This window comes from Ochotona curzoniae, unplaced genomic scaffold, assembly GCF_017591425.1.
Source record: "Ochotona curzoniae isolate NIBS_2020 unplaced genomic scaffold, NIBS_Ocur_1.0 contig_2071, whole genome shotgun sequence".
Taxonomy (NCBI): domain Eukaryota; kingdom Metazoa; phylum Chordata; class Mammalia; order Lagomorpha; family Ochotonidae; genus Ochotona; species Ochotona curzoniae.
This window is the reverse complement of record NW_024465314.1, coordinates 163,662-189,866: the sequence shown is the minus strand read 5'-3', so window position 1 is coordinate 189,866 and position 26,205 is coordinate 163,662. Positions and strand designations below refer to the sequence as shown.

General features: G+C 45.7%; 1 protein-coding gene across 1 annotated transcript; it reads left to right on the top strand.

The window, feature by feature from the left end:
- The first annotated feature begins 9,081 nt into the window (after nucleotides 1-9,081).
- LOC121150196 (butyrophilin subfamily 1 member A1-like) lies at nucleotides 9,082-25,453 on the top strand. Its single transcript, XM_040970895.1, has 6 exons — nucleotides 9,082-9,508; nucleotides 11,345-11,626; nucleotides 13,645-13,671; nucleotides 23,562-23,588; nucleotides 23,831-24,065; nucleotides 25,405-25,453. Exons 1-6 carry the CDS (start codon nucleotides 9,082-9,084, stop codon nucleotides 25,451-25,453), a joined length of 1,047 nt encoding a protein of 348 aa, XP_040826829.1.
- The last annotated feature ends 752 nt before the right edge of the window (nucleotides 25,454-26,205 follow it).

The following is a 26,205-nucleotide window of genomic DNA, read 5'->3' as shown; positions in this document are numbered from 1 at the left end:
AGTGGATTCTGGAGAGATTTTATCGTGCTTGGAATGGAGAGATTGTCAGCAATTCAGAATTGTTGAACTCTCAAAAGCACTTGAGCTGAATTTTGGAGTATACTCCACTTTGGGACCCTGGGATGGGTAGGAGGCTGGGTAGGGCTTTTCCCTTTATCTCTTCCCTTAACCCAGACACAGAAAAAAAAAAAAAAAACAGTATTAATGTGGAGACAATGATCTTACTCACTTTGCTGTAGCCCTTGACCCTTTGTGTCCTAATCAACTATTTAAGATTATCAAAATAAGATAATAATTAAGACAAAGTAAAAAACACATGTTCTGTATCAATGATGTATTCTGTGTGATGCTCTGTTACAGCAGCACAAAGTGGGTCAGACAGGACAGACACCTGGGAACTCCTCTTTCTCCTGTTCTTAACAGCCAATCACTGTTTGGATTAACTTGGCTTTGAGATAAGCCCCAGTAGCCCGTTTGACTCCCACCTGGAACACCCCAGCTGCAGGTGTGAGTAGTGGGCCCAGACAAGATTCAGTAGCTCTGGCCCTTTCCAGTTTCTTCGGGGTCTCGAATTGCCTTCCTGCTTGTCTCCCTGCTTCCTACCTTCTGAGTCAGCTTCTCAGAAGGATGGACCCGTGGCATTGTAGTGGCAGCACTGTTGCTGTTTCTTGAGGTGTGAACTGTGGTCACAGGCACGTTTTCGGGGAGACGGTCAGATGCCTGGCTTCCCTCCCGTGGGAGGGGAAGTTGAGCTGGAATACTTGTATGTGGGTATGCATTTATTATGCTCTTCTGTCCACTTCTGCAAATGTTTAAAATATTGTTATGAGTACTTTCATACAAAATGCACAGGGCCTGGTGTGGTGATGTAGCGGCTAAAGCCCTTGTCTTCGATGCATTGGGATCCCATATGGGCATTGGTTCTAATCCCGGCAACCCTGCTTCCCATCCAGTTCCCCACCTGTGGCCTGGAAGAGCAGTCAATGTGGCCCAAATGGTTCGGATCCTGCACCTGTGTTGGAGACCAGTAGGAAGTTCCTAGTTCCTAGCTGCGGATCGGCATAGCCCTGGCCATTGTGGTCACTCGGTGAGGTAATGTTTGGATGAAAGATTGTTCTCTCTTTCTGTGCTCCTGACAACTTTTATTGTACAGTATATCTGAGTTTGCAATAAAAATAAAAATAAAAAGCACAAAAATCTTTTGCATGAGGGTAGAGCAAAACAAATCTACACAATGATAGAAATCTGATCAAGTCACACTTCTGCTTATTATTTTTTAAATATGTTACTCAAAAGTCAGAGAGATACAGAGATAGAGAGATCTGGTTCACTCCCCAAATGACCATAATGGCTGGACCTGATTTGATCCAAGGCCAGTAGCCTGGATTGGGGGAGTGGGGAAAGAGAACCCGACTGTGGTGCTCTGAGGCCCCACTGTGCAGATCCCAGTGTGCCGGGAAGGAGAAGCTGCACAGGGTGTACCTAGGGAGATGTCAGGGAACTTTTTCTTTTTTCTTTTCTTTTTCTTTCTTTCTTTTGTTTTTTCTTTTTAAGTTTTGCTTACTCTTTAGCCAGAACTATTGCCCTCCACCTATGGACAACAGTATGCGTCCTGGCTGCTCTAATTCTCCTTCTCGCTTTCCGCTTGTGGCCGGGGAAAGCGGTGGAGGACGGCCCAAAGGTTTCTGACCTTGAACCTACATGGGAGACCTTGAAGAAGTTCCTGGCTTCAGCTCAGCTCAACTCTGGCAGTTGGGGTCATTTGGTGGAGTGAATCAGTGTATAGGAAGAGCGTTTCTCTCTTTTTTCTCTCTGTAAATCTGCCTATCCAATATAATACAAATATAAATGTAAATATAAATACAAAGGGTACAGCAACAGAAGCTTGCAAATTAGTGATTAGAGATTTTTCATCTCTAGGATCTGCATTAGCTCAGTGTGTTTGCTCAGTCCACCTGAGCCCCTCCTGGTCGGTAGTTTCCCTTTACAGACCCCGCTGTTCTGTAGTTGGGAATTGAGAGGTCTTAGGGCATGAGCCCCCTCTTCACCGCTAGCAATAAAGGACTTCCGAATCTCCATCAATGCGTGGTCTATGTATTTTCCCACTCTCTGCGTTTGGAAGCGTGTGGGCGGGGCCTTTCCTGTCTGGTTTCCAGTGTTCCCACCCACTTTTCCAAGGTTTCTGGAAGAGGGTGCTCTGACCCCTCCCTCAGCATCTTCCTGCAGGGGAGTGTTTGGCCTGCCCTGTACTGGCCACAAGAGGACTGCAGAGCCCTAGGTAGACCTGACCACCTCAGGGAGGCCTTCTGGTAGACCCTTCCAATTCCTCTGCTACCTGCAGCTTTGGAGAGTTCTGGAGCCGAGGCTTGGAGCAAAGCTCTCCGCATTCCTTTGTACACACAGTTGTTTAAATATTAAGAAGTTAATCAAAAGCAGAATGAAAAAGGCACATTGTGTTGTGTTGTACAACCTTTTTTTCCTCCCCTCAGAAATGTGTTTCCAGGAACTTTTGGAAGAACCCTCCCATGTATTTGCTGCTCCCTCATGCTCCTCAGATCCCTGGAGCACCCCTGGGCTGCTGCTCCAACATGGCGGCCTCACTGGGCACTCAGGGGAACTTTGGGTCAGGCGTGGCCCTTGTTGGGGTTGACCTGGGCATGTCTCCTCCTGTTGCTAACCCTGTCTCAGCCCTGAGGTGAGAACAGCCAGAAGCACCTGACAGTGGAGTGAAGCAGGAAAGATGAAGCAGGAAAGATGCCACACTCAGATTAACAGAAGCCCAGGATGTGGTGGTGGTCCATAACTCTGCCGGGAGAGGTGCAGGGGTGCATCCCCACGCCGTCAGGATCATCTCCTGGGTAGGACTGCGCCCTCAGGTTTCTGCTGCCCCAGGCTTTACCCCACTCTGTCTCTGCTGTCTCAGGCTTCTCCCTCTTTTCTCTAGGAAAAAGTCAACTTGCCAAGAATCATTTTGACCTATCAGGATCTGTGTGTGTGTGTGTGTGTGTGTGAGTGTTTGTGGGTGGATTTGTTATAGAGTGCAGCCAGTGATACAGTGGGCAAATGAAATTTGGTTGTGTCCCCTACCCTCTGTCCATCCTTAATCACCACCTCCCCATTCTAATTTAGCCAGGATATTGGATGCAGATAGGTCCAAATAGTCTGTTTTTAGCTACAAGCCCAGTTCCTGCCCATCCCAATGAGCACTAATCAACTCCTTAGCCCACAATACTTAGGTATTCAATCCTGCCCTCCTGTGACTTACCTATCAACTGAGAAGGGACGGTAGTGCATTGTGGTAACCTCTACCCTCACAAACCCCTTTAAAAGGCCCAGGAAGCAGGGGCTCTCATTCTCTTTCTGGCCAAGTGCTTACATTACTCTGGCACTTCAACTCTTGGCTGACCCAGGACAGCTAACCCCCTGAGCATGGTCCCTGTGTACTGCTTAGATGGGGCAATGGTTATAATAATGTTGTTTCTGGTTTGTGTGCTGTCAGGAGTTCCAGGAGGGGTAAGGTCTAGCAGTAGTGGAATGTGGGCAGAGAAGTCAGGGAAAGGTGAATGTCTTCACCTTTGTGTGTGTTTGTCCAAGTGATTCATTGCATGTTTCTTAGAATAACATATTGTTGGGGAAGCTGGGACATAGCTTTTCAGCTTAATGGATAGACTTAGGGATAATGTTCATTTGTTCCTTTTGGGATTATGATTGGTTGCATTGCTATATGGACTTGTGATTTGCCGTTGTGCTCTATTGTCACCAAACTTGATTAATAAAGACTCTTTTTTTTTTTTTAAAGATTTATTTTTATTATTTTTTCATTGGAAAGGCGGATATACAGAGAGGAGAGACAGAGAGGAAGATCTTCCGTCCGATGATTCACTCCCCAAGTGAGCGCAACGGGCCGATACTATGCTGATCCGAAGCCAGGAGCCTCTTCCGGGTCTCCCACGCGGGTGCAGGGTCCCAAAGCTTTGGGCCATCCTCGACTGCTTTCCCAGGCCACAAGCAGGGAGCTGGAAGGGAAGCGGGGCTGTCGGGATTAGAACCGGTGCCCATATGGGATCCCGGGCATGCAAGGCGAGGACCTTTAACCACTTGCGCCACCGCGCCGGGCCCAATAAAGACTCTTTAATAAACCTTGTCTGGCGTGATCTCGCTCGCACCCTCCAACAGATTCCTCTGTGGTCACCTACAGGCCTGCCCATCTGGGCAGGATAGGCGCTGGCCCTTTGGGACTCAGCCACTGGCAGGTGGTGCCTGGGTGCCTGGGGAGTGTGTATCTTCTGGGTCTCTCCATTCCAGGTATGTTGGGAATATTTTTTTCCTTCCCCTCCCTGCTTTCCTCTTTTTCCTTGCCTTATACTCTTTATTTTCTCATTTCCTCTTTTTGTCTGCTTTCTTTTCTTTCTAATTTTTTTTGCTTATTTATTAGGCTAATAAAATTTGTTAAATTTTCTCTATGAATATCTTTTTCTGTCAGAGCTAATTTTTTCCTGTGTATTAGGACACTTCCAAAACTTGTGAGAAATGTGTACTATGAAATTAGATTACAACCCCAGGCAAAGGATGACAGAAAGTATGTGGGCGAATGGACTCTGAGGCCAACTAAGTCAGCAAATGGACATTGACAGGGGTCCCTCATCATGGGATTGGCACGATTGACAACATTTCAGAACTATCAAAACCACCTGGGCAGAACCCAGGAAGTATGTACCACATTGCGACACTGGCTTGATATGGGGTGGACATTCTCAATCCTTGGGTACTGGAGCAGTCAGGAGGCTGGATATGGCTTCTCCCTTTGTCTGCCACTCAACCTCTGCCCCTCAAAACAAGAAAGAAAAACAGAAATATGAAAACAATGATCACATCCACTTTTCCCTAACCCTTGATCTATCCCACTCTGATCAGCTATGCTAAAATCATCTAAAAAAAAAAAACTTAAAAGAAAAAAGAAATTAAATTACAATATTTTTGCACCAAAGTCAGCTCATGTTCTGATTCTATTTCCATGAATGTCCTGACACCCCTTGTGCATCTCAGGGGTTGGAGGAGAGTGAGACCTCCTCACCTCCTCTGGACTCAGGTTTGGCAGTGAGTGCGGGTCCATTCAGAGCAAGGTTGGGCAGCAGGGGTCCTAGGCCAGGAGGACTCTGTGGCTGACGTCTGGTTGGGGCTGGGCAGACCCTGGTCCTTGGGAGGGAGTAGGGCAGAAGGTTGAATCTGAGTTGAGGTTGTATCATTATAGGGGTGACAGCCTGGCCTGGGAGGGCTCTTCCCCAAGAGGTATAGACTGACAGGCCCAGAAGGAGAAAGAGTACCCTGGGGCTCTGCTGAGCAGGTTGTCAGGCCACAGCTCAGCTTACGAGCCAGGTTCATGACCGATGGAAGAGAAAATGTTATAAAGTAGAAAAAATCATACCACCATGTGTTTGTGTATGTGTGCTTACATATGAGTGTCTTTTTTAAAAAAAAGATTTATTTATTTATTTATATTGGAAAGGCGGATATACAGAGAGGAAGATCTTCCATCCTTTGATTCACTCCCCAAGTGACTGCAACAACTGGAGCTGAGTTGTTCTGAAGCCAGGAGTCAGGAGCCTCCTCTAGGTTTCCCAAGCAGGTGCAGAGTCCCAATGCTTTGGGCCATCCTCGACTCCTTTCCCAGGCCACAAACAGGATGTTGGATGGGAAGCAGGCCTGCTAGTATTGGAACCAGTCTCCATATGGCATCCCTGCGTGTGCTAGGTGAGCTGCTAGGCCATTGTGCAGGGCCTGAGAATGTGTCTTTTATTTTTCTTTTGTATCCAGAAAGTGAGCAACTAGAAAATAGTTTTTTAAAAAAAGGTTTATTTATTTTTACTGGACAGATTTACAGAGAAGAGAAACAGAGAGAGAGAGAGAGAGAGAGAGAGAGAGAGAGAGAGATCTTCCATTAGCTGGTTCGCTCTAAAAATGGTTGCATTGGCCAGGTCTGAGCTGATCTATAGCATGGAGCCAGGAGCTTCCTCCAGGTCTCCAATGGGGGCTGTCTTCTGTTTTTTCAGGTGCAATAGCAGGGAGCTGGTTCAGAATTGGGACTTAAATAAGTGCCCTTGTTGTGTCAGATTTCGAAATCTCCAGAAAATCAAGTCTGATGTCGGTGCTAAGGAATAAAGGTGGTTTATTCAGGGGAACCTAGGTCTCCCAGCCACCCCCGACCCAGTCCAGCTGGGCTGGAGGGGGAAGGGCCACTGTAGCCGAGGCTGCTGAAGGAGCAGCAGGACAGGAAAAAGAGAGAGAGAGAGAGAGAGAGAGAGAGAGAGAGAGAGAAAGAGAAAGAGAGAGAGCCCTCACCCCCGGCCAGTTGAGCAGCCCAGGGTTCTTATAAATTTCAGGCTATTAATTATACAGTCATGATTTAGCAGGCTTCTATTGGTGGGTTTGAAGAAAGCAACTTCCAAAAAGTACAAACTGATGAGCTATAGGGTAGTGGGTCTTATCTAACACCAGGGACCTCCTTCCTGAGGAGTGGTCTGCCTACGTGACCTGTTAGGTAGCCTGCCAGGTGTCATGTGGACTGTCAGGCCTGGAGTTCACACAGCCCTCAGCCAAGCCATTAAGGCAGAAATCACCAAAGTCAAAAATATATAGATTCTTCACCCTGATAGGATGAAGGTGTCTCGGGTTGCAGCTTAATCCAGTATGTCATAGCAGCTGCCCCAGCTGTCGTATTTTAAAATAGTAACACGTTTAATTTACTTTGCGTTGCCTGTCATCTTATGGCTGAAACTCTTATTCAAAACTAAGTTGAAAGTACTAGAACTACTAAGAGTTATGACCTACTTGCTAACACGGAAGTGAAATGTTAAACTCAACACTATTAGGATCATTTATTTCAGGGGGAAATCATTGGTGTCTCAGTGAACACACTCATGTTAGAGCTGCAGGGTTCTGGGTTCTGGGAGAAGGATTGCTGCTTGCTGCCCTCCTTTCCAACCTCACAGGGCTCTGTGGGTGTGTTTCACAGAAACTGCCCTGGGCTGGGTACCCCTACCTCTGCCTGATAAGCAGGGCAAGTTCTGGGCTACAAGATGAGAGGAGCTTCAGGCAGTATATCAAGTGGAGGCTCTGATAGTCTGTGTTCCTTTGCCAGCTCTTCCTCACTTTGGGTCGTTTGGAACTGGGGCTGGGCTGGGAGGGAGAGTGGGGACACTGGAAGGTGCAGTCTCCCTGCAGCTCTACCTTCTGCTTCCTCTGGGAAGTTCCTGGATCTGGACATGACAGGGCTCATGTTCTACTCTGCCTGTTTACAGGTGTGGCAAGAAGGTGGCAGGCAGCTAATGTGTGTAGCTTAGATCCTGACAGCTAATCCACACTGAGTAAAATGTAGCTGTTTCTTTAGCATCTCTGGGCCTTGGGAAACCCCCCTGACGGGCAGTGCAGGTGGTGACTGAGAGGAGGGGCTGAGGAGTGGCTGGAGCTGTGAGGGCTGTGCTGCTGCCACTCCCCGGGCAGCTATAGGGATGTCCATTTCCTTGTTCATGCTGAGAGCAGGGAGCAAGGTCCACAGGGTGGGTACTTCCTGCTGGGGCAGCTTTCACTTTAAATGGTGCCAGGGACTAGAGACGAGCTGACGCTTGTGGCTGGGATGGCATAGTGGTCCTGGGGTCAGGGCTCTGCAGAAGCTGCTGCAGCTGTGCCCACTCTGCTGTTCTGGTCTCCTGGGAGCCCAATGTCTCCTGGGAGTAGCTGCCCTGGGCCCAGAAGTGCACCAGGCAGAGGATTCAGTGGATCTGAGTGCAGTCCAGGGCAGGTGCAAGCTTGGAGGTGTGGACTGCTGGGGTCTCTGTGAATTTGTTGACTTTAGAGAGCCTGCAGGAAGTCACAGCTGTTCACACTGAGGACAAAGAAAAGCAGGTAAGCTGGGCTGAGGACACCTGTGGGGGAGGAGGAGGAAGGCAGGGAGAAGCTGGCTGGGAGGAGGCTCAGAGTGTGAGGCAGAGGGTGGCTGGAGGGGGTGGCTGGATAAGTGTTGCTCAACGAAGACCAGGACAGCGTTGCTGATCATAGTGCCTTATGTCATTACTTTTCATTATATTTCTCAGGTACTAAGACAAGGTCAGGTTCTAACCTCTCATAATGACTGTACTGATACAAAGTCGTGCAGCTCTCACTGCATGGTGGGTGACGCTGCTACCTCCTCGTTGGCAGAAGGAGGAACTAAGTCCTGGAATGCCAAGGACCATGGCTGAAGTGGCGACACTGAAAGTGGTTGAGCTGCATGGAGCCTAGCAGAGGGGCCCTTGAATCTGTCCTCCAAGGACCAAGGCTGCCCTCTCTCCCTTTCTCCTACAAAGAGTAGGTGGCATCTTGTTCTGACCAAGGCTCATGTGCTTGTCTCTGTGGCCTCATCACTGGGTCCTTTGATGCTCCTGGAGAAATCTCCCTGTGTAGAGAGTGAGGATTCTCCTGTCAGTGGGAATTGCCTGGTTACCTGTTCACTGCAGGGCATATCCTGAGGAAATGGAGGAAGGAGCCTGGATGGGATTCCATTTGAGGTGATGTTAGAGCCCACAAGCCAGACAGGTTGTTGTGCGCCTGTGATGAGCACACAGGCTCCATGAGGATGGGACTATCTCTGATGCTCCTCTGCTGTCCTCTGCTGTCAGGGTCTTTTGGCCCCACATGGCTGGCATGTGGATCGTGTAGGGCATGTTTTAATCTATGAGGGCTGATGGGTGACACTGGCCTTGCTGTTAACATCTAGGACCTTCCCTCTGTGCTGGACCTGCCTCCTTCCTGCCCAGTGCTTTGTCCTTCACTGTCCTCTGACAACATGGAATGTGGCAGCTGCCCCTCTCTGCTCTGCAGTCTTCCCTCCCTGCTTCTCCTGGTGCAGCTGCCCACATGGGGCTCTGCAGGTGAGTGTGTTCCCATCTTTCCTCCCGATCTCCCTGGGGTGGGAGGAGTCCTTGGTGCTCTGTGCCAGGATGGAGTGAGGTGTGTGGCTCAATTCTGGAAAGAGGATGGCGCTCCCCACCCTGATTGTCCTTTCTCATTTAAGAAGAGACACTGACCATCAGGGGAGTGTGAGGGATGTTTTCAAGCGTTCAAGGATCTTTATGGGCTCAGCCTGTGGCTCCCAGTGTTCTCAGTCCTGTGTCTCTGTCCACAGCTATGTTCCAGGTGATTGGTCCCTCCAAGCCCATAGTGGCAGTGTTGGGTGGTGATGCCATTCTGCCCTGCTCCCTGTGGCCACCCATGAATGCAGAAGACATGGAACTGCGGTGGGTCCGTTCCACATTCACAAAAGCAGTGCTCGTCTATCAGAATGGTCAGGAGCTGGACAAGGAGCAGCTGCCCCAGTATGCAGGGCGGACCTCACTGGTGAGGGATTTCCTCTCTCGGGGTCAGGCTGCTGTGTACATCCAGAACATACAGGTTTCAGACAATGGCAAGTACACTTGCCTCTTCAAGCAAGGAATACTATCTGATGAAGCCATTTTAGAACTGCAGGTGGCAGGTTGGTAACTTGATTTGTATTCTAGAAGCCTTGGTAATACTGGATTTGGGAGGAAACTCATGTAATTCAGCATCTCATTTCGCATATGAGGGAAAGGCAGCTCATTCATTCACTGATACACTCTCTAAATATAAACTTTGTTTGAGAAGATCCTAGGTTGTGCCATGCTTTGTTTTGGATACCAAGGACCCTGTGTAGTTTATGATCCAGAGGCTGAGACAGAAGCAAGGAAAATAAATGAGTAGTTTGATGATGTTAGAATGTAATAACTGACCAGGAACATCAAGTGGAGGGAATCTGGCTGTGGGCAGTGGAGCGAGGGCATCCTGTGGGTTCAGATGAGGCCTCAGTGTTGATCTCAGCATGACTCAAAGGAAGTGGCTCTCTAATTGGATATTTGGGTGAGGGGGGCAGAACAAGCTTCAAAGTAGGGAGGTATGCAGTGTGAAATCTTTGGTACAGGAGATGTCTAGCATGCTCTGGGCATACAGGGAGGCCATTGTGTTGTGTGGGTAGAAGGGATGATGGGGGATGGCAATGTGACAATGTGCAAGGACAATACTGCAACAAGGAGCTAGATATTCCTGGAGTAGCAGTGCCCACTGACCAGGGAAAAAGATCATTTGGCAGAGGCACTTCTACTTATACACGGGTACTGCAGTAAAAATCCCAAGATCCTCTATGGATTGAATGTGAGAAGGATGGCAATTGTAAGACACATGACCATAGCCCTCCACAGTAGTCCCAAGAATCCTTGTGACAGTGTGTGTGGGTCCTGTGGAGCAGATTGTGGGGTCTGAGCTAGAGGCAGAGGGAAGGGGTTTTGAATGTGAGACAGATATCAGATGGCTTCAGCTGTGTGTGCTGTGCTGGGATTGTGGATGAAGAATAGGGAAATTTGGACAGCAGTGGTGAAGGATTCTCTTTGGTGGGTGTGAGGATGTGGAATGGAAAGTGAGTGAGGGGCCATGGAGGGCAGTCTGGGGTGGAGAGGATCAGTGTGTGACCTCAGGCAGCAGCATGTGCTGCTAGAGCAGGTGTCAGCCATGGGGGATGTTTAATAGCCTGATCTAATTCATGAGTTCACTGTAGACAGAGTTCAGAGGGGGAGGTGGGGACTGCAGGGACTGTGAGGGTTTACCTTGGCTGCTTGTTCTTTGTGGTGGGAATATTGGTGATTATGTGTCAAGGAAGATTCCCACGATAATACTGTGTAAGGAACAGCCAGGAAATCTCAGTGGAATATTGCAGAATTAAATATAGGCACTGAGGGATTTAAACTAACCAGAGTTGGGCTTGGCTAATCTCATTTGTGTAACTCACACATTGTTGTTCCGGTTGTGGAAGTGATATCAAAACTATCGTTGTTTCCAGGAAATATCCTGCCAGCAGAGGTACTAGAGGAAGGCAACACTTTGCTGAGAATCACACCTGAACACATTGCACAACATAGGAACTGAACTTCACTACTTGTGAAGACAGAAAGAAAGCTTTCTTTTTGTTGTAGACAAGCAGGTCCAATATGCATTCCATACCTTATTTCAGCTTTTATTTGGTTTTCTGTAGCTGGGTCTTTGTTTGACACAATGAAAAGTGAGAAGTTTAGAGATTAAATGAAGAGTCCTGGGACAAATAGCTTCCGTTATATAGGACCCTGAGTCATAAATGCCCCCACAGCCTGTGATCGTCTCCTTCAGGGCATGCTCTTCTTATAGGCTCCCCAGAATGCAACATGAATGGATCAATGGCTCTCCCTGAATGTCAGCAACACTAGAACCTTGCTGAGACCGGGGGTGTCACATTTTCCACAAGACTTCCATAGCTCCCCTCTTGCAGGACTGGGCTCTGCCCCACAAGTGCACATTGAAGGGCCAGAGAAGGATGGAGTTCATGTGGTGTGCAAGGCCTCAGGGTGGTTCCCCGAGCCCCAGGTGCAGTGGAGAGACGCCCGTGGAGAGAAGTTCCTGGAGTTCTCTGAGGCCCACACCCAAGACGCCGCAGGTCTGTTCAGCGTGGAGGCTGCTCTGGTGGTGAGAGACAGCTCTGCAGAGGATGTGACCTGCTCCATCCTCAATCCCATCCTGGGCCAGGAGAAGGTCATGACCATTCCCATCCCAGGTCAGTGCTGTCTGTCCTTCCCAGCATGGTTGAAGAGGGTGATGTCCCTGGGTGTGCTGGTGGGCCTGGAGGTACACCCCTGACTGTGTGTCCTGCTGGGCACAGAGTCCTTCTTCCTTCAGACCTCTCCCTGGAAGGCAGCTTTCACTGTGTGCCTGACTGTGCTGGGGCTGCTACTTGTTGGCGCTGGCTGGGTCACCAAGAGAGAGCATTCTGCAAAGGTGCGGGAGAGGCAGAGACAGAAGGATCTGTGCCAGGCTAAGGAGGAATACCAGCAGGCAAAGGAGGAGGTGCTGAAGTCCGGAGGTAGGGAGGAAGGTTTCAGAAGGGCAGGGGCAGTACTTGGTGCATAGAGGGGACAGCCTGACATGACTGGAGTCCATGGGTGCAGTTCTCAGAGGACATCCAGGACCGCAGGCCAGAGCAGGTGGTTGTGGAGACTCAGAGCAGAGCAGGGGGGATGTGGAGGTGTGGTGGGTCTGGAGTGAGAGCTGTGTATAGCACAGAGCAGAGGGCTTTCCTGTGGGGTCTTCAGCACATGGTCTCTCCTCTCCCTGGCGTGGAGTTCACGGTGTTTCCACTCTCTTTCAGATAAGCTCCAGGCAGAACTCGGTAAGCTCTGCTCTCCCTCCTGAGCTCTGTGTTTGCTGGAGAGAATCCTGTGGCTCTCAGCTCACCTGTTCCCTGTGTGCTGCTTTTCAGGTCGGAGGAAGGCAGCATTCCGGGCTGGTGAGTGACTCTGCAGATGTTCTGTGGTTTCCTGTCCCAGCCCTGCCTGGCTGTCCCCTCTCCTTGTTTCTGTCCTGGCACAGAGATATGGACCCCTTCCTTGGGGGCAGTAGCAGGGGCATTGGTGGTTGGCTAATCCTGGATCAGTGTGTTTTACCATCCATGCAACTGTTTCTCATCTCTGCTTTAAGCCCAGGGTGCAAACCTAGGCCAAGGATTTCGTCCTGCCACCTGAGTTTAATTCCAACTCTGACGTATGTTCCTCACATGAGTATTGCTACTGTCTTAGCCTGCAATGTACCAAGCTTGTGTGTGCATCAGGAATCCCAAAGCAGGTGTTCTAGGTTTTATGGGAGGTGGGATATGAGTAAATGTCACACTGGGCTTGGGAGTGTGACCTGCTTCCTTCTCAATGTGTCAGCAGGGTGAGGCAATTAGTCCTGTTCTGCACAGGTGCAGGTGTGAATGGATGGGTAGAGGACAGGGCTGCTGACCAGTTGTAGCGAGTCATGGAGGTTATGATTTTTTTTAGAGAGTAATTGTGCTTCTCTCTCTCGATTATTCCATGTTTATTGGTATAAAGATGTTTAAGATTTATTTCCTATTTTGTTATTTACAATGGGCAGTGTTCAATTCACAGACACAGGTCTTCCATGTGTTACTTCATTTCCTAGTTCTGGTTGATGCTAAAGCCAGGGACCAGGAGCTTCTTCCTGATCTCCTATGTGGTTGCAGGGCCCAAGTACTTTGGCCTTTCTTTTCTGCCTTCCAAGTTGGAGTAGCAGGGATCTGGATCAGAAGTGGCTCTGCTGAGGTTTGAATTTGAACCCATATTGAAATGTCATGCTGTGGGTGATGGCTTAGCCTGATATACCACACTGGAAATTCATTTTACTTTTTTGGTTTTAATTATTCCAATTTTTGCTTTCTAGAAATGATACACAATAACTAATTGTCATACATATAGAGTCAATTATAATTTTCACTAAATATTTGGTGATGTACTCTTCTATCTGACAAGGAACACCGAGGGACACATGACACAGGAGTCTCTGTGTCCTGAGGCTCAGGCAGCGAATTTTATAGTAAAAGTCCCACAGCAGTGGGTCAGAGCAGGCTTCCCGATGTGTGGCCCAGGAACTTCCCACAGTCCTCTGCTGGATGTCTTAACCTACAGGAGGCCACTCCTCTGCAGCCCCCCTCCTCCTGCTGTCTCTCCCCTCAGCACAGAGGGCAGGTGGGGGCTAAGCAGGTGGTGGCTGTAGTCTCACAGGTGTGTTTCCTTTCAGCCTGGAGGAAGGCGCAGCTGTATGCTGGTAAGTGAGCTGATGGTTCCTCTGCCTCCCCTCCCTCTGCCCTGCCCTGCCTTTCCCCTCCTCTGTGTGTGGATTTCCCCAGCATGGGAGGGACATCCCTGCTTTCCCTGTCCATGTTGTGGCCCCCAAGCAGGGACTCCTCCTTAGGAGCACAGCTCTTCTTCCATTTTGGGCTCTCCCTCTCCTGAAGGTCACTGTTAGGGCCACCCTCTGCAGGACCTTGTTCAGCTGGTATTTCTCATTGGGGTGGTGACCATGGTTAGAGAGTAGCAGGGTGACCCTGTTCAGATCAAGAATTGCTGGACTCTAGAAGACGCTGGAAACCACACCCAGCTGTTTGGATCTCAGATGTCAGTAAGAGGGTTGTTAGTTCTATGACCTTCTTATCCCCAAATACCTACACTGTAAGTACTAATTTCCCCCCGCCCCCCATGTCTTCCTGGTCCTCTGGGACGCTGTTCTCTTTGTTATGTGCTCTGACCACTGTCCAAGCTGCGTGTCTTCCTCAACACATCCTTGGTTGCTGAGGAATGAGTTACTCTGAGTACATGTTCCTAATCCTGGAAACCCTCCAGGATATTAGTGGATGGATTTCTGTGTTGGTGTGTATGAAACATCTGAAATTATTGCATCATTCTGAGTATTGCTCGATAGGGAGATGGGGAGAGTGAGAATGAGAGGCAGAGAAGGAGAAAGACAAGAGATTCCATGGCTAGTTTTCTCCCCATCTGCCATCAACAGCCAGTGCTTGGCCAGATCAAAGCTGCTGGTTGGGCACTCCTTCAGGTCTCCCATGTGATGTCAGCATCTCCCCTGCTCAGTGCTGCCTCTCAAGAGTGTCTTTAGTCAACACAAGTAGGAGTCATGTGTTGGAGTTGGGAACTGAACCAAACATTTCAGTGGCAGTAGTGAGTGTCTTAACCATTAGGCTGAGTACTGGCCCCTGTGAATGAAAATAATACTTGTTTGGAAGGAAGAGAAAGTGGGAAGTAACACACACTCTTACTTATTTATTGTTCCATTCCTTGAATGTCTGCAATGGCCAGGGTAGTTTCAGGGCTGTGCTGGGATCAAATCTACGAGTGTGCAGCTCATTCTTGGTCTCAATATGGGTGTCAGGGATCCATTTACTTGATCTGTCACTTGTTCCCTCCCATGGTGTTCACTGACAAGAAGATGTAATTGGGAGTTGGAGTTGGATCTGGTCATCAAACCCAAGCACTCAGATTTGGAATGTGTCCTGTTACCCTGTGACTTTATTGTGAGCTATGAGGGCAAGTACCTGTCCACAAATAGGTGCTTTTTAAAAAAACAAGAACAAAATTTCAGTGTGAGATTTTTCACATCACTTTGTCATAGTTATGGAGAATTCTGTTTGTGTAAGAATTCATGCACTTTCTCAGTTTTGTTTAGGGGTAATATAGGAAGACTGGAAAAAGAGAAAGCTAGATATTGAAATTACTTACCAGAGAAAGATTAGTAAAACAAAACAAAGCAAATCAAAACAAAACAAAACAACCCCTGAGGAACAGGTTCTGTCCGGCGGCGAGGAGGAGATGAGTTAGGCAGCAAACAAACACCTGGGAGTGATGCTGTGCAGAGGTTCTGGGTGGTTCAGAGGGACTGATGTGGGCTGAGGGTCACAGCATGGTGTTGTAATCTAGGAAGGGAACAGAAGTCTGAGGGCGTAGGTTGGAAATATGATTGTCTCCATGACATCTCCTTGACAAATTTAGGTAAAAACCTGAAATTAAAATAAAAGTTTCTTTGGACAGAGGGAGAGCATGCATTTGCTTTATTCCCTGTTTGACTCCTTGAATTTCTGTGATTGTGTGCCGAGGACAGAGCCAGGATAAGAACTCATTCCAGGTCTCCCTCCTGAGTGGTAGGAATCCAGTTACGTGAACCATCATTGCTGCCTCCCAGGATCTTCAACAGAGGAAGTCAGAGTCAGGGGCTGACACCGGGAATTGGACCAGGCACCAAGAGGTTGATGTGGGTATCTCAGTGGCTGGACTAAATGCCAGCTGCTTATTCTGACCTCTTTTTAAAAATATTTATTTATTTTTATTGCAAATTCATGTGTACAGAGAGGAGGAGAGACAGAGAGGAAGATGCTGCATCCAATGAATCACTCCCCAAGTGACCACTATGGCTGGTGCTGGGCCGATCTAAGCCAGGAGCCAGAACTTCCTCCAGGCCTCTTATGTGGGTACAGGAACCCAAGGCTTTGGGCTGTCCTTGATTGCATTCCTAAGTCACAGGCAGGGATCTGGATGGGAAGCCAGATTGTCGGGATAGTCCGGCACCCATATGAGATCGAGATGTGTTTGAGATGAGGACTTAAATCTAGGAACATGGTAAATTTCTCCGTCTTATGGTTTCCTTCCCTTTCATTTTTCAGTGCTTTGCAATTTTCATCATCGAGGTCTTCCATGTCTTTTGTTAGGTTAATTCCAAGGTATTTAAGGTTCCTCTCTGCTGTTTTTTTTGACTTGTTTTTTCTTTCTTTTAATTACGTTGCATTATGTGACACAGTTTCATAGGCTCTGGGATTCCCCCAACCCTTCCCAGTTCCCTTCCTCCCTGGTGGATTCCTCCACCTTGTTGCTGTATTACAGTTCAACTTAAGTCAAGATTCTTTCTTTGCATACATATATTGAGCATAGAGTCCAGCATCTTATTGTCCAGATAAATCCAATGGTTTCTTGGGGAGAATATCTCTGGACTGAAGGCAGAGCTGGCAGACTATCATCCCGCTCAATTGAAAGCCCCAATACAACATCAACAACAAATTACAACATTATGGAATTAATTGACATGGTATTGAGTAATCAATATATTAATAAAATGCAAGTTCTTAACCATATCCTGTGACTACTTCATTGATATTTGAATTTTAGTTTATGCACAGAACCGGCTGCTATACACCTTAAAATGTTTAGGGTACTATTCAGCTGTCTGCTATTTTAAAAGATTTATTTATTTATATATTTTTTGGAAAGTTAGATGCAGAGAGGAGGCAAGATGGACAGAAGATCTTCCATCCACTGATTGACTCCCCACGTGGTTGCAACAGCTAGAGCTGAGCAGATCCGAAGTAAGGATCTAGCAGCTTGTTCCAGGTCTCCCACAGGTGTCCAGGGTTCCAAGTTTTGGATGATGCTTGACTGCTTTCCCAGGCCAGAAGCAAAAAGCTGGAAGGGAATTGGAGCAGCCCGGATTAGAACCGTTGCCTACATGGGATCCCGGCATTTCCAAGGCTAGGACTTTAGCCATTAGGCTATTGCACTGGGCCCCTCTCTGCTGTTTTATAGGAGACTCTATTTACAAGCTCTTTCTCTGCCATGGAGTTATTTGTGTATACTAAGGCAATTGATTTATGTTCATTAATTTTGTATTCTTGTACCTTGCCAAACTACTTATGAGTTCCAGTATTCTCTTGATTGGCTCTTTTGGTCCTCTTGAATCATGTCATCTGTGAGCAGTGATAACTTTAATTCCTCATTACTGATTTGTATTCCTTTAGTTTCTTTTTGCCTATTAGCTCTAGCTAGGATTTCCAATGCTATGTTTAATAGCAATGGTGAAAGTGAAAGTGGACATCCTTGTGTAGTTGTAGTTCTTAGCGGAAAAGCTTCCATTCTTTCCCCATTCCGTGTGATGTTTTTTGGATATTGCATTGATTCTGTTCTACAATGTTCCTTCTATGCCTATTTTTCATGGGGATTTTAGCATGAAAGGGTGTTATATTTTGTCACATGTCTTCTATGTATCTTTTTAGATGATGCAATGATTCTTATTCTTTAATTTGCTCATGTTTGTATCAGATTCATTGATTTTCATATATTAATCCATCCCTGCATGCCAGTGATAAATCCTACCTGGTCTGAGTGAATGATCTGTCCGATGTACTGTTGGCTTCTGTTGTATTTTGTTGAAGATTTTGGCATTTATGTTCATCAGAGGTGTTGGACTGTAATTCTCTTTCTCTGTGGTGTCTCTGTCTGGTTTTGGTGTTAAGGTAATATTGGCTTCACAGAAAGAGTTTGCGGGACGGCCTCCCTTTCTGTTGTTTGGAGTGGTTGGGGAGAGTTGGTGTCAGTTCTTCGTGAGCCATTTGGTAGAATTTAGTAACGAAGCCATCTGGTCCTAGGATTTTCTTTATTGGTGGGTATTTAATTGCTGATTCAATCTCAGTCCTTTAGCTTATTAATTGTCTATTTAGATGATTAATTACCTCATGATTCAATTCTTACAGATGTATGTGTCCAAAAATTCTGTTTTCTAGGTCTTTTTTGTTGACATATAATTGTTTGTAATTGTTTTTGATTAGTCTATATATGTGTGGGGTGTCTATTGTTATATCTGCTTTTTTGTGCCTATGATTCTATTGATTTACATTTCTTCCTCTTTTTTTGATTAGTTGGGCTGGTGGGTAATGTATTTTGTTGATTTTCTCAAAAATATAACTCCTTGATTTATTGATCTTACGTAATGATATTTTGTTCTCTATTTGGTTTGGTTTTTCCCCTTAGTTTGATCATTCCTTTTTTCGTACTAATCTTGTGTGTTTTTGCTGTTAAAATATATGGATATCCTGTTTACTTTGTGTTTTTTCTCATTTTTTGACGTGAGTGTTGATTGAAATGGGCTTTCCTCCTAACACTGCTTTGATTGTGTCCCATAGTTTTGATAGCATATTGTTCAGTCTCCAAGTATTTGCATATCTTCTGGGGTATTTTGACTTGTTAGCCTCCAGTTTTACTCCATGATGGTCTGAGACGGTGCATGGGATGTTTGAATTTTTAAGATTTGTGAAGTTTGTTTTGTTACTTTTAGTAAGTGTGTTTCTGGAGAAGGTTCTATGTAGTATTGAAGAAAAGTATATTCTGCATCTGTAGGATGAAAGATTGTGAAGGTGTGAATTAGGTCCATTTGTTCTATTGTCTGGGTGGGTCCTGTTGTTTCTTGCTGAGTTTCTGTCTTGTATATCTGTAATTGAGGTTAGTGTGGTATTAAGGTCCCCCACTATTATTATAGTGGAGTCTATTTTTCCCTTTAAATGCATTAATATTTGTTTCATGTAGATAGGTGCATTGGAGTTTGGTGCATATATATTTATTATGATTATTTCTTCTTGCTGGATGGATCCCTGAAGTATTACATGTCCTTCTTTACCTTTTAAAAATACTTTTCATATCAAAGTCTATATTATGTGATATTAGAATGGTTATACCAGCTCATTTTTCTTTTTCATTTGCCTGGAATATCCTTTTTTCCCTTTCCCTTTCAGTTTCTGCTTAACCTTGTTGGTGAGATGTGTTTATTATAGATGATAATTAGATGAGTTGTTTTTTGATTCAGTGTGCCAATCTATGATGTTTGATGAGTTTAATCATTTGCCTTCAGGGTTAATATGAATAGGTAGTGATTTGGTTTTGTTATTTTGGCACTAGGTTTTTATTGACTTAGTCTTCTTTTGTCATTTTTGGGACGTTCACCATGTTTGCCTTTGGTGTTGATAGGTGGCATGCCTTTTCTCTGTCAGTGGGACATCTTTTGGTGACATTTCTAGGCCAGGTCTGGTAGAGGTAAAATCTTTAATATTTTGTTTGTTGTGGAAGTCTTTTTTTCCATTGTCAAAGTCAAGGAAAGCTCTACTGGGTAAGTTGTTCTGGGCTGGCATTTTTTCCTCCTGGGGTATGGAATATGTCACTCCATTCTCTTGTGGCCTATAGAGTTTCCTCTGTCAGTTGTGAGTCTGATTGTGATTTCTCTATAAATTAATAGACTTTTATGTGCATTTAAAAAAAGATCTATTTTATTATTATTAAAAAGTCAGATTTACAGAGAGAATGAGAGGCAGTTAAAGATCTTCGATCGACTTGTTCGCTTCCCCAGTGGCTGCAGTGTTTGGAGTTGTGCTGATCTGAACCAAGGTTCTAGAACTTCTTCCAGGTGTGCCACTCAGGTTGCAGGGTCCCAAGGCATTGGCCTGTCCTCTATTACTTTTCCAGGCCACAAGCAAGGAGTTGGATGGGGTGTGGAGCAGACACACAAACTGAGTGGGATCTGTCTGCATGGGATTCCTGTGCGTGCAAGGGAGGAATTTAGCTACTGAGCCATCATGCCCTCAACTACATATTTAAATATGTTTTCCTTAAGTTCAATAAAAGAGAGATTATGTTTTCCTTAAGTTTAACAAAAGAGAGATTGTGATGTGGTGATGTTTACTTTCAGTTATCTCTATTTGGAGTCCTATGCCCCTCCTGTGGTCTTTTTCTTTATTCTTTCTCAATATTAGTGAAATTCTCAATTATTTTTTAATTGAATATGTTTTGAATCCAGCTTCTCTTTCTCTTCTGAAACTCCTATAGCTCATTTGTTTAACCTTTTGTGTCCCTAAATTTCTGGAATATTTTTCTTAGCTTGACTCAGCTTATCGTCCAGTTTTATAGCATTTTATCATAATAACAGGCATCCTATAATTTTGGCATTCTTTCTTTTTCCTCACTCACTGGATTATTAAGGCTTTTTACTAAATTGTTATTTGCTATATTCTTCATTCCTAAAAATTCTGCTTGATTTTGTTTTAATGTTGCTATTACTTATGTAATGTATTCTTTAGATTCTTTATTCTTGTTTGTGTATTGTGTCTGTTTTTAATGAAGTGTAGAATAATTTTTTAAAATTGTGTATCTCCCAGTTCCTCAATGCCACCTTTGTTACATCTGAGGTTGACATTGATTTTTTGCTTTTTCTTGTGGAGTTGGAACCAAAATTCTTATTCTTTGTGCCTCTATCTGTTTTTTTTTTTTGCTCTTGGTCGTTATTATCGGATACCAGATTCTTCCCTTTGGGGCTTTTAAAAAATTCCTTTTTATTTATTTCAAATTGATTAATTTTATGACACAGTTCCATTGACTTCAGAATTTCCCCTCTTGCAGCTCACATTAAAAAAAAAAGATTTATTTAATTTTATTGCAAAGTCAAATATACAGAGAGGAAGACAAACAGACGGGAAGATCTTCTGTCTGCTGATTCACTCCCGTAATGACCGCAATGACTGAAACTTCGCTGACCCAAAGCCAGGAGCCAGGAACCTCCTCCAGGTCTCACATGCAGGTACAGGGTCCTAGGGTTTGGGCAGTCCTTGACTGCCTTCCCAGGCCACAAGCAGGGATTTAGATGGGAAGCAGGGCAGCTGTGAGTAGAACCAGTGCCCATATGGGATCCTGATTCGTTCAAGGCAAGAACTTAAGCTGCTAGGCCATGGCATGGGCCATGAGCTCACTTTTAAGCTGTGTTGTTCACAGGTGTATAGTCAACTTTATTGGTCATGCTCAGTTTGCCATCACTCATACCACTCCTTCCAGAGACTTTCAGTCCCAGGCTCTCATGATGTGCTTCCACCATTGTCTCTCTAGCCCTGGCTCCTGGCTCATCACTCTCCACCCATTGTGATCCCATGCTGTGGCTGCACCATTGCTTGCTCAGCCTGTTTTCTGCTCTTGGTTTCAGCAGTGCCTGTGATTACGGAGACATCCCCTGTCCTGAATCACAGGGTTGTCAGTGTCAACATTGCACAGATTTTTCTTTCTTCTTTTTGTTAGAACATGCAGGTGATTAGGTCTATGGGGCAACATGGACCTATTTTTGATGGAACCCATGGCATGCTGAGTCAGTATTGTTTCCCCAGTGGGACCAGTGGGATGCATTGAGGCAAAAGTGAGTTCTCTTCTGGCTTAGCACATGTACATTTCATTGTTGCCACAAACTTTGCCTCAGAACACAAAATGGCACCTGATGTGTGGAGGTCAGAGCCATGAAGTCCACCCTGTTCCTGCACCTGATTTCCTGGGTTCTGCCACTCTGCTTCTGCTCACAGTCGGATGAAACATATCAGCAGAACAGGGAGTTCTATGGCTGTTTCCATCTCTTGAGTTTCTGGCGAAAATTTGCTATGAAAATTAAATGAAATGTGTTATGATGTTTATGAAACACTACTTCACATTTTGTGGTTTTAAAAGGTAAGTGCTGATCCTATTTCAAGCTCCTTTTCTTTCTTCTCTTTCTCTTATTTTGGTCAGGTGTGACAGTCATGGCACAGAACTTCCCAGTTAGTTGATAACGAATGCAAGTGAAACATTTATTTTTCTTCCGGAGATCACATGACCCAGGCCCACATTACATGTGATTTTGTTCCCATCAAGCAAATTAACACACATGGAAATCTTAATTTGTCTGAAAAAATGTATATGAGTGTTTGTACTATTTATAATCTTACCCATGGCCTGTCCATCAGAAAGACAAGTTTACTTTTTACTCCAAAGTTCTAATCTTGTTGCTGTGCTTACGTCGCAGCCTGCCTTCCCCTGGGCTGGGCAGATAATGCTCTCTCACTGTAGAGTCCTTAGTGTCTGAGCATGAGTAGAGTCTTTGCTTTGGTCAGTAGCTGCGCTTCTCCTCCCCAAGGAGGAGCATGGAGAGGGAAGAGATGCAGTGTCCTTGGGAGGTGTGGGAGAGTCTTCCTGTGCTCTCCTTTCATCCTTCAGGTGCTCATGCTGGAGATGTGGGGCTTAGCTGGTCCTTAAGCAGCTATCCTGTTGTCAGCTGGATAAGGGGAAGGACAGGTCTGGTCATTTAGGGTCACTGTTGTTGACTATACTGCATGACTTTGGAGTTCATGTTCTGGGTGACTTGGCTTTGAATGGGAAATTGATGTTCTATGTTGAGTTTTTCTTCCTCTTTCTCAGACCTTCCCTTGCCCACTGGTTTTCTGGACAGCTCTGACCCTTCCATCTCTCTCCACAGTGTGTGGGAACTTTTGGCTGTCCAGTTTTCCATATGCAGGTTGCAAGTGTCCTTGTGTTCTCTCCAGACACCTTCTCCTGGTAGTTCTACTGCACGTTGTGTATAGCATCCAACTGCATGTGATTGTGGGAGGTTTCTGTTTGCTGCGTAACAATGAGCTTGTTCTTGGTCACTTTTAAACTAACACAAATCTGTTGACTGAAGCTCTTTAGGCTAGAAATCTGAACAAATCTCAGTGGGATAATGGCTTGCAGGTCTCCATTCTTTCGGTGACTCCTGCCTCTTCCAGCCTCTGAGGTGACTTGCTTGGCTTGACTCAAGGCCCCAGTATTATGTGTGCAAATCTAGCATTGCTTACATCTTCCTGACCCCGTTTGTATCACAGTTTAACTTTCTCAGCAACACAGACTGGTAATGATTTCAGGGTTCATTTGATTAGGTTTAGCATATTGGATAATGCATGAGCTCTCAAAACATCAAATTCTTGAACTTTATGTCACCTGCAAAGCTTCCTCTTCCTGTCATATGATGTGTTTTAGGAGTTGTAGGTACACAGCATTGGGAATCAGCCTCTCTGTTCTACTTAGTTTGTGGTACCCTCACCACAATGTGTTAGAAGCAACCTAGAAGTTTAACTTAAACAGTGCTCTGCAAATGAATGTAGGGCTTGGAATTTTGCATGCCCTACATATTCCAGGGATATCTAGCTTTCAGTATGTTTTTGTGGCTAGGAGATTGAGTAGCACCTGTTGTTAATGAAATTTCTGTAAAGGCGTATCTGTTGAGGGCAGAGTCCAGTGTGTCAATCCTGGATGTTAGATTTATATTATATTTGGCCTTCACTGGAGGCTGCTGCATGCCGTGCATCTCTCTCTCTCTCTCTCTCTCTCTCTCTCTCTCTCTCTCTCTCTCTCTGTGTGCGTGCGTGTGTGTGTGTAGGAAGCTGTGTATCAGCTGAATGTATCCCAGCACATTTCTCCTTCACTCCCCACATCACTGTTTGAGAGGAGCAGGTGCTGAACTGACATGTACAATTTGTGCAGACGGTGATATAAATGTGTATTCTCTTACAGATTGGCGGAAAGAAGAGTTCCAGGCCTGTGAGTTCCTTCATGTTTTTTCTGGGTGCTCCTCCTGTGGTGCCCATGGCCCTAGCTTCTCCTTCACTTGTTGTGGTGATGTAGATGCTGGCAGCATCAGCAGTGGGGGGATGGAGAGTATGTGGAAGAACGCTTGGTCTGCTTCTTAGATTCTGGGACACATCTGACTCTCAGAGCATTGTGGTTCTTCCTCCTGGTTATAGGGCTGGGATGGCTTGGCTGATTGAGAATTCTCTCTGCAGTGTCTGCAACTCTGGATTCAAGTTCTGTCATACACAACAACGTTCTTATTTCTCCTGAAAGGACTTCTGTGACCTTTAGGGACAAAAATTTTTGTGATTTCAACCATTCCTGGAAGTATACTGCTGTGCGTGGTCTAGAGCGCATCACTTCAGGAAGATGCTACTGGGAGGTGGAGATCAAGGGTGACATGAGAAACGAGTGGGGTCTGGGGGTTTATCAGATGAATCAGAAAAGGTCAGTTGAAACTAGAAAACCATCACAGGATGGTTGGATCGTGTTTCGTAAAGACAATGCATATTATACCAGAATTAATAAATTAATCTCTCTATCCCTTAGAAAAGATCCCCGCAGGGTTGGGATCTTCCTGGACTACAGTGAGGGTGATATCTCCTTCTATAACATGACTGATGGGTCCCACATATTCTCCTTCCCCCCAGCTGTGTTTTCTGGACCCCTCTTCCCATTATTCTGGCTTATTTCAGGAGATCTGACCCTGAGCATCTGCTCCCCATTGGGTGGGTCTGAGGGGCTCCCTGGGACCGTGAGTGATTCTCCTTCTTTGGAGGAGACTGTGAGGCCCCAAGGGGTGGGGAAGAGTTCAGGCTCTGATGCTGAGGGTGCTCCCCCAGGGGCTGAGTCTCCATTACTTCCATGCTCCCCATAGGGTCCTTCCTGTTCTGACTCCTCAGTTTGACACTCCTGTTGCTTCAGGCTCCCTGTGATTCAAGGCCCTCAGATGAATCCCTGATGGTCACTGGTCTTTCTGCTCCTGTAGCTGTGAGGGTTGGTGTGTCAGACAGAGGAAGATGAACGTTGACTCTTGTTTGAAGTAGTTTAGGATAGGCCATATTATAATATGAAATAGTTATTTTTGGTATGAAAATTATTTCACAGGTCTAATAGGTTTAAAATTCACTTTTGACATGAAGGGAGCTGAGATATAAGATTTTTCTTTAAGATTTATTTTTATCGCAAAGTCAGATATACAGAGGAAGAGAAACAGAGTTGAAGATCTTCCATCTGCTGAGCCACTCCCCAAGTGACGACAATGGTTTGAGCTGAGCCAATCTGAAGCCAGGAACCTGGAGCCTCTTCCTGGTCTCCGACACGATACAGGGTCCTATGGCTTTGGGCAATGCTTTCCCAGACCACAATCAGAGCACTGGATGGGAAGCTGGATGGGAAGCAGGGCTGCCTGGATTAGAACCAGCACCCATATGGGATCCCTGTGTGTGCGATATAAGGACATTAATGGCTAGGCTATTGCACTGGGCATGAAATCTGTGTTTTTTTGCAGAAGAAAAGAATTTTAAATATTCAGGTTGCGTCTGAGCAGAGGGACTAAGAGAATGACAGTGTTCCCACATCTATTCTGGGAGCATTTGCCTCACTGGTTGACAAAAGTTTGCCATACAAATATTGCATTGGAAATGAATGACGATGGATTGTAATATGAAGGAATCTAGGGTTTACATTGTGTACCTCCCTTTCTGGAATGGAAGAAACATGGCTGCTTTTCCACTCCTCAGTATATTCCTATGACCCATGAACACACTGTGGTGTGTTAATACAGGGAATCTGAGGATGAGGGTTTGGATTCTCCCTTTGTGTCAACACGGTAACCGAGGGAAGAAGAGAACTGTTATCAGAATAGGCAGTGAGTAGTGCTCAGATGAAAAGGAAGAGAGAATATTCAATTACAAGCTCAAGTGCTGAAAGTTTGATCATGATGATGGTCAAACGCATCAGCTCCTAGTACTTCCAGATCCATTTGTCTCAATGACAGGAACACCATAGCCAAGCCAAAGCAGCAGGAGTGTGAAGGACTCTGATTTTTAAGCATGGAGATGTGATTGCTTCGTGACATGAAGAGCTCTGATCAGGAGAGGACACGTGGTTCAGGGTTTGGGTCCTGCCTCCACTTGTGATTCTAGCTTCCTGCTAATCCACACTGTGGAAGTGATTCAGCTGAGATGGGAATCCATGGAATTTGTTCTATTGGTGATGAAGCATGAAGCTGATGGACAACAAGAGGGCAATTTTATCATAGTGTTACTGGAAGAGTAAATGTTAGACACTCCAGCTACTCAGGAGGGGAACATTTTCTTGGGGTTTATATATACATAAAACATCATATAAAATTTCTGTAGAATTAAAAAGTACTTTACCTTAGGTCTTTTCAGGAGGTGTGTTTGTCTCTATCACATTGTCAGATCTGGGTTTGATATACGGTCATCATTACTGACAGGGGGCCACTTATATCAAGCTTAGCATGAGACCTTGTTTTCCTTATTGATGAAGTTCCACACATCATATCATGGTATCAGGTTCATTTGCTCCAGCCGTATTTCCTTGCTCAGGCTGGTATCCCAGT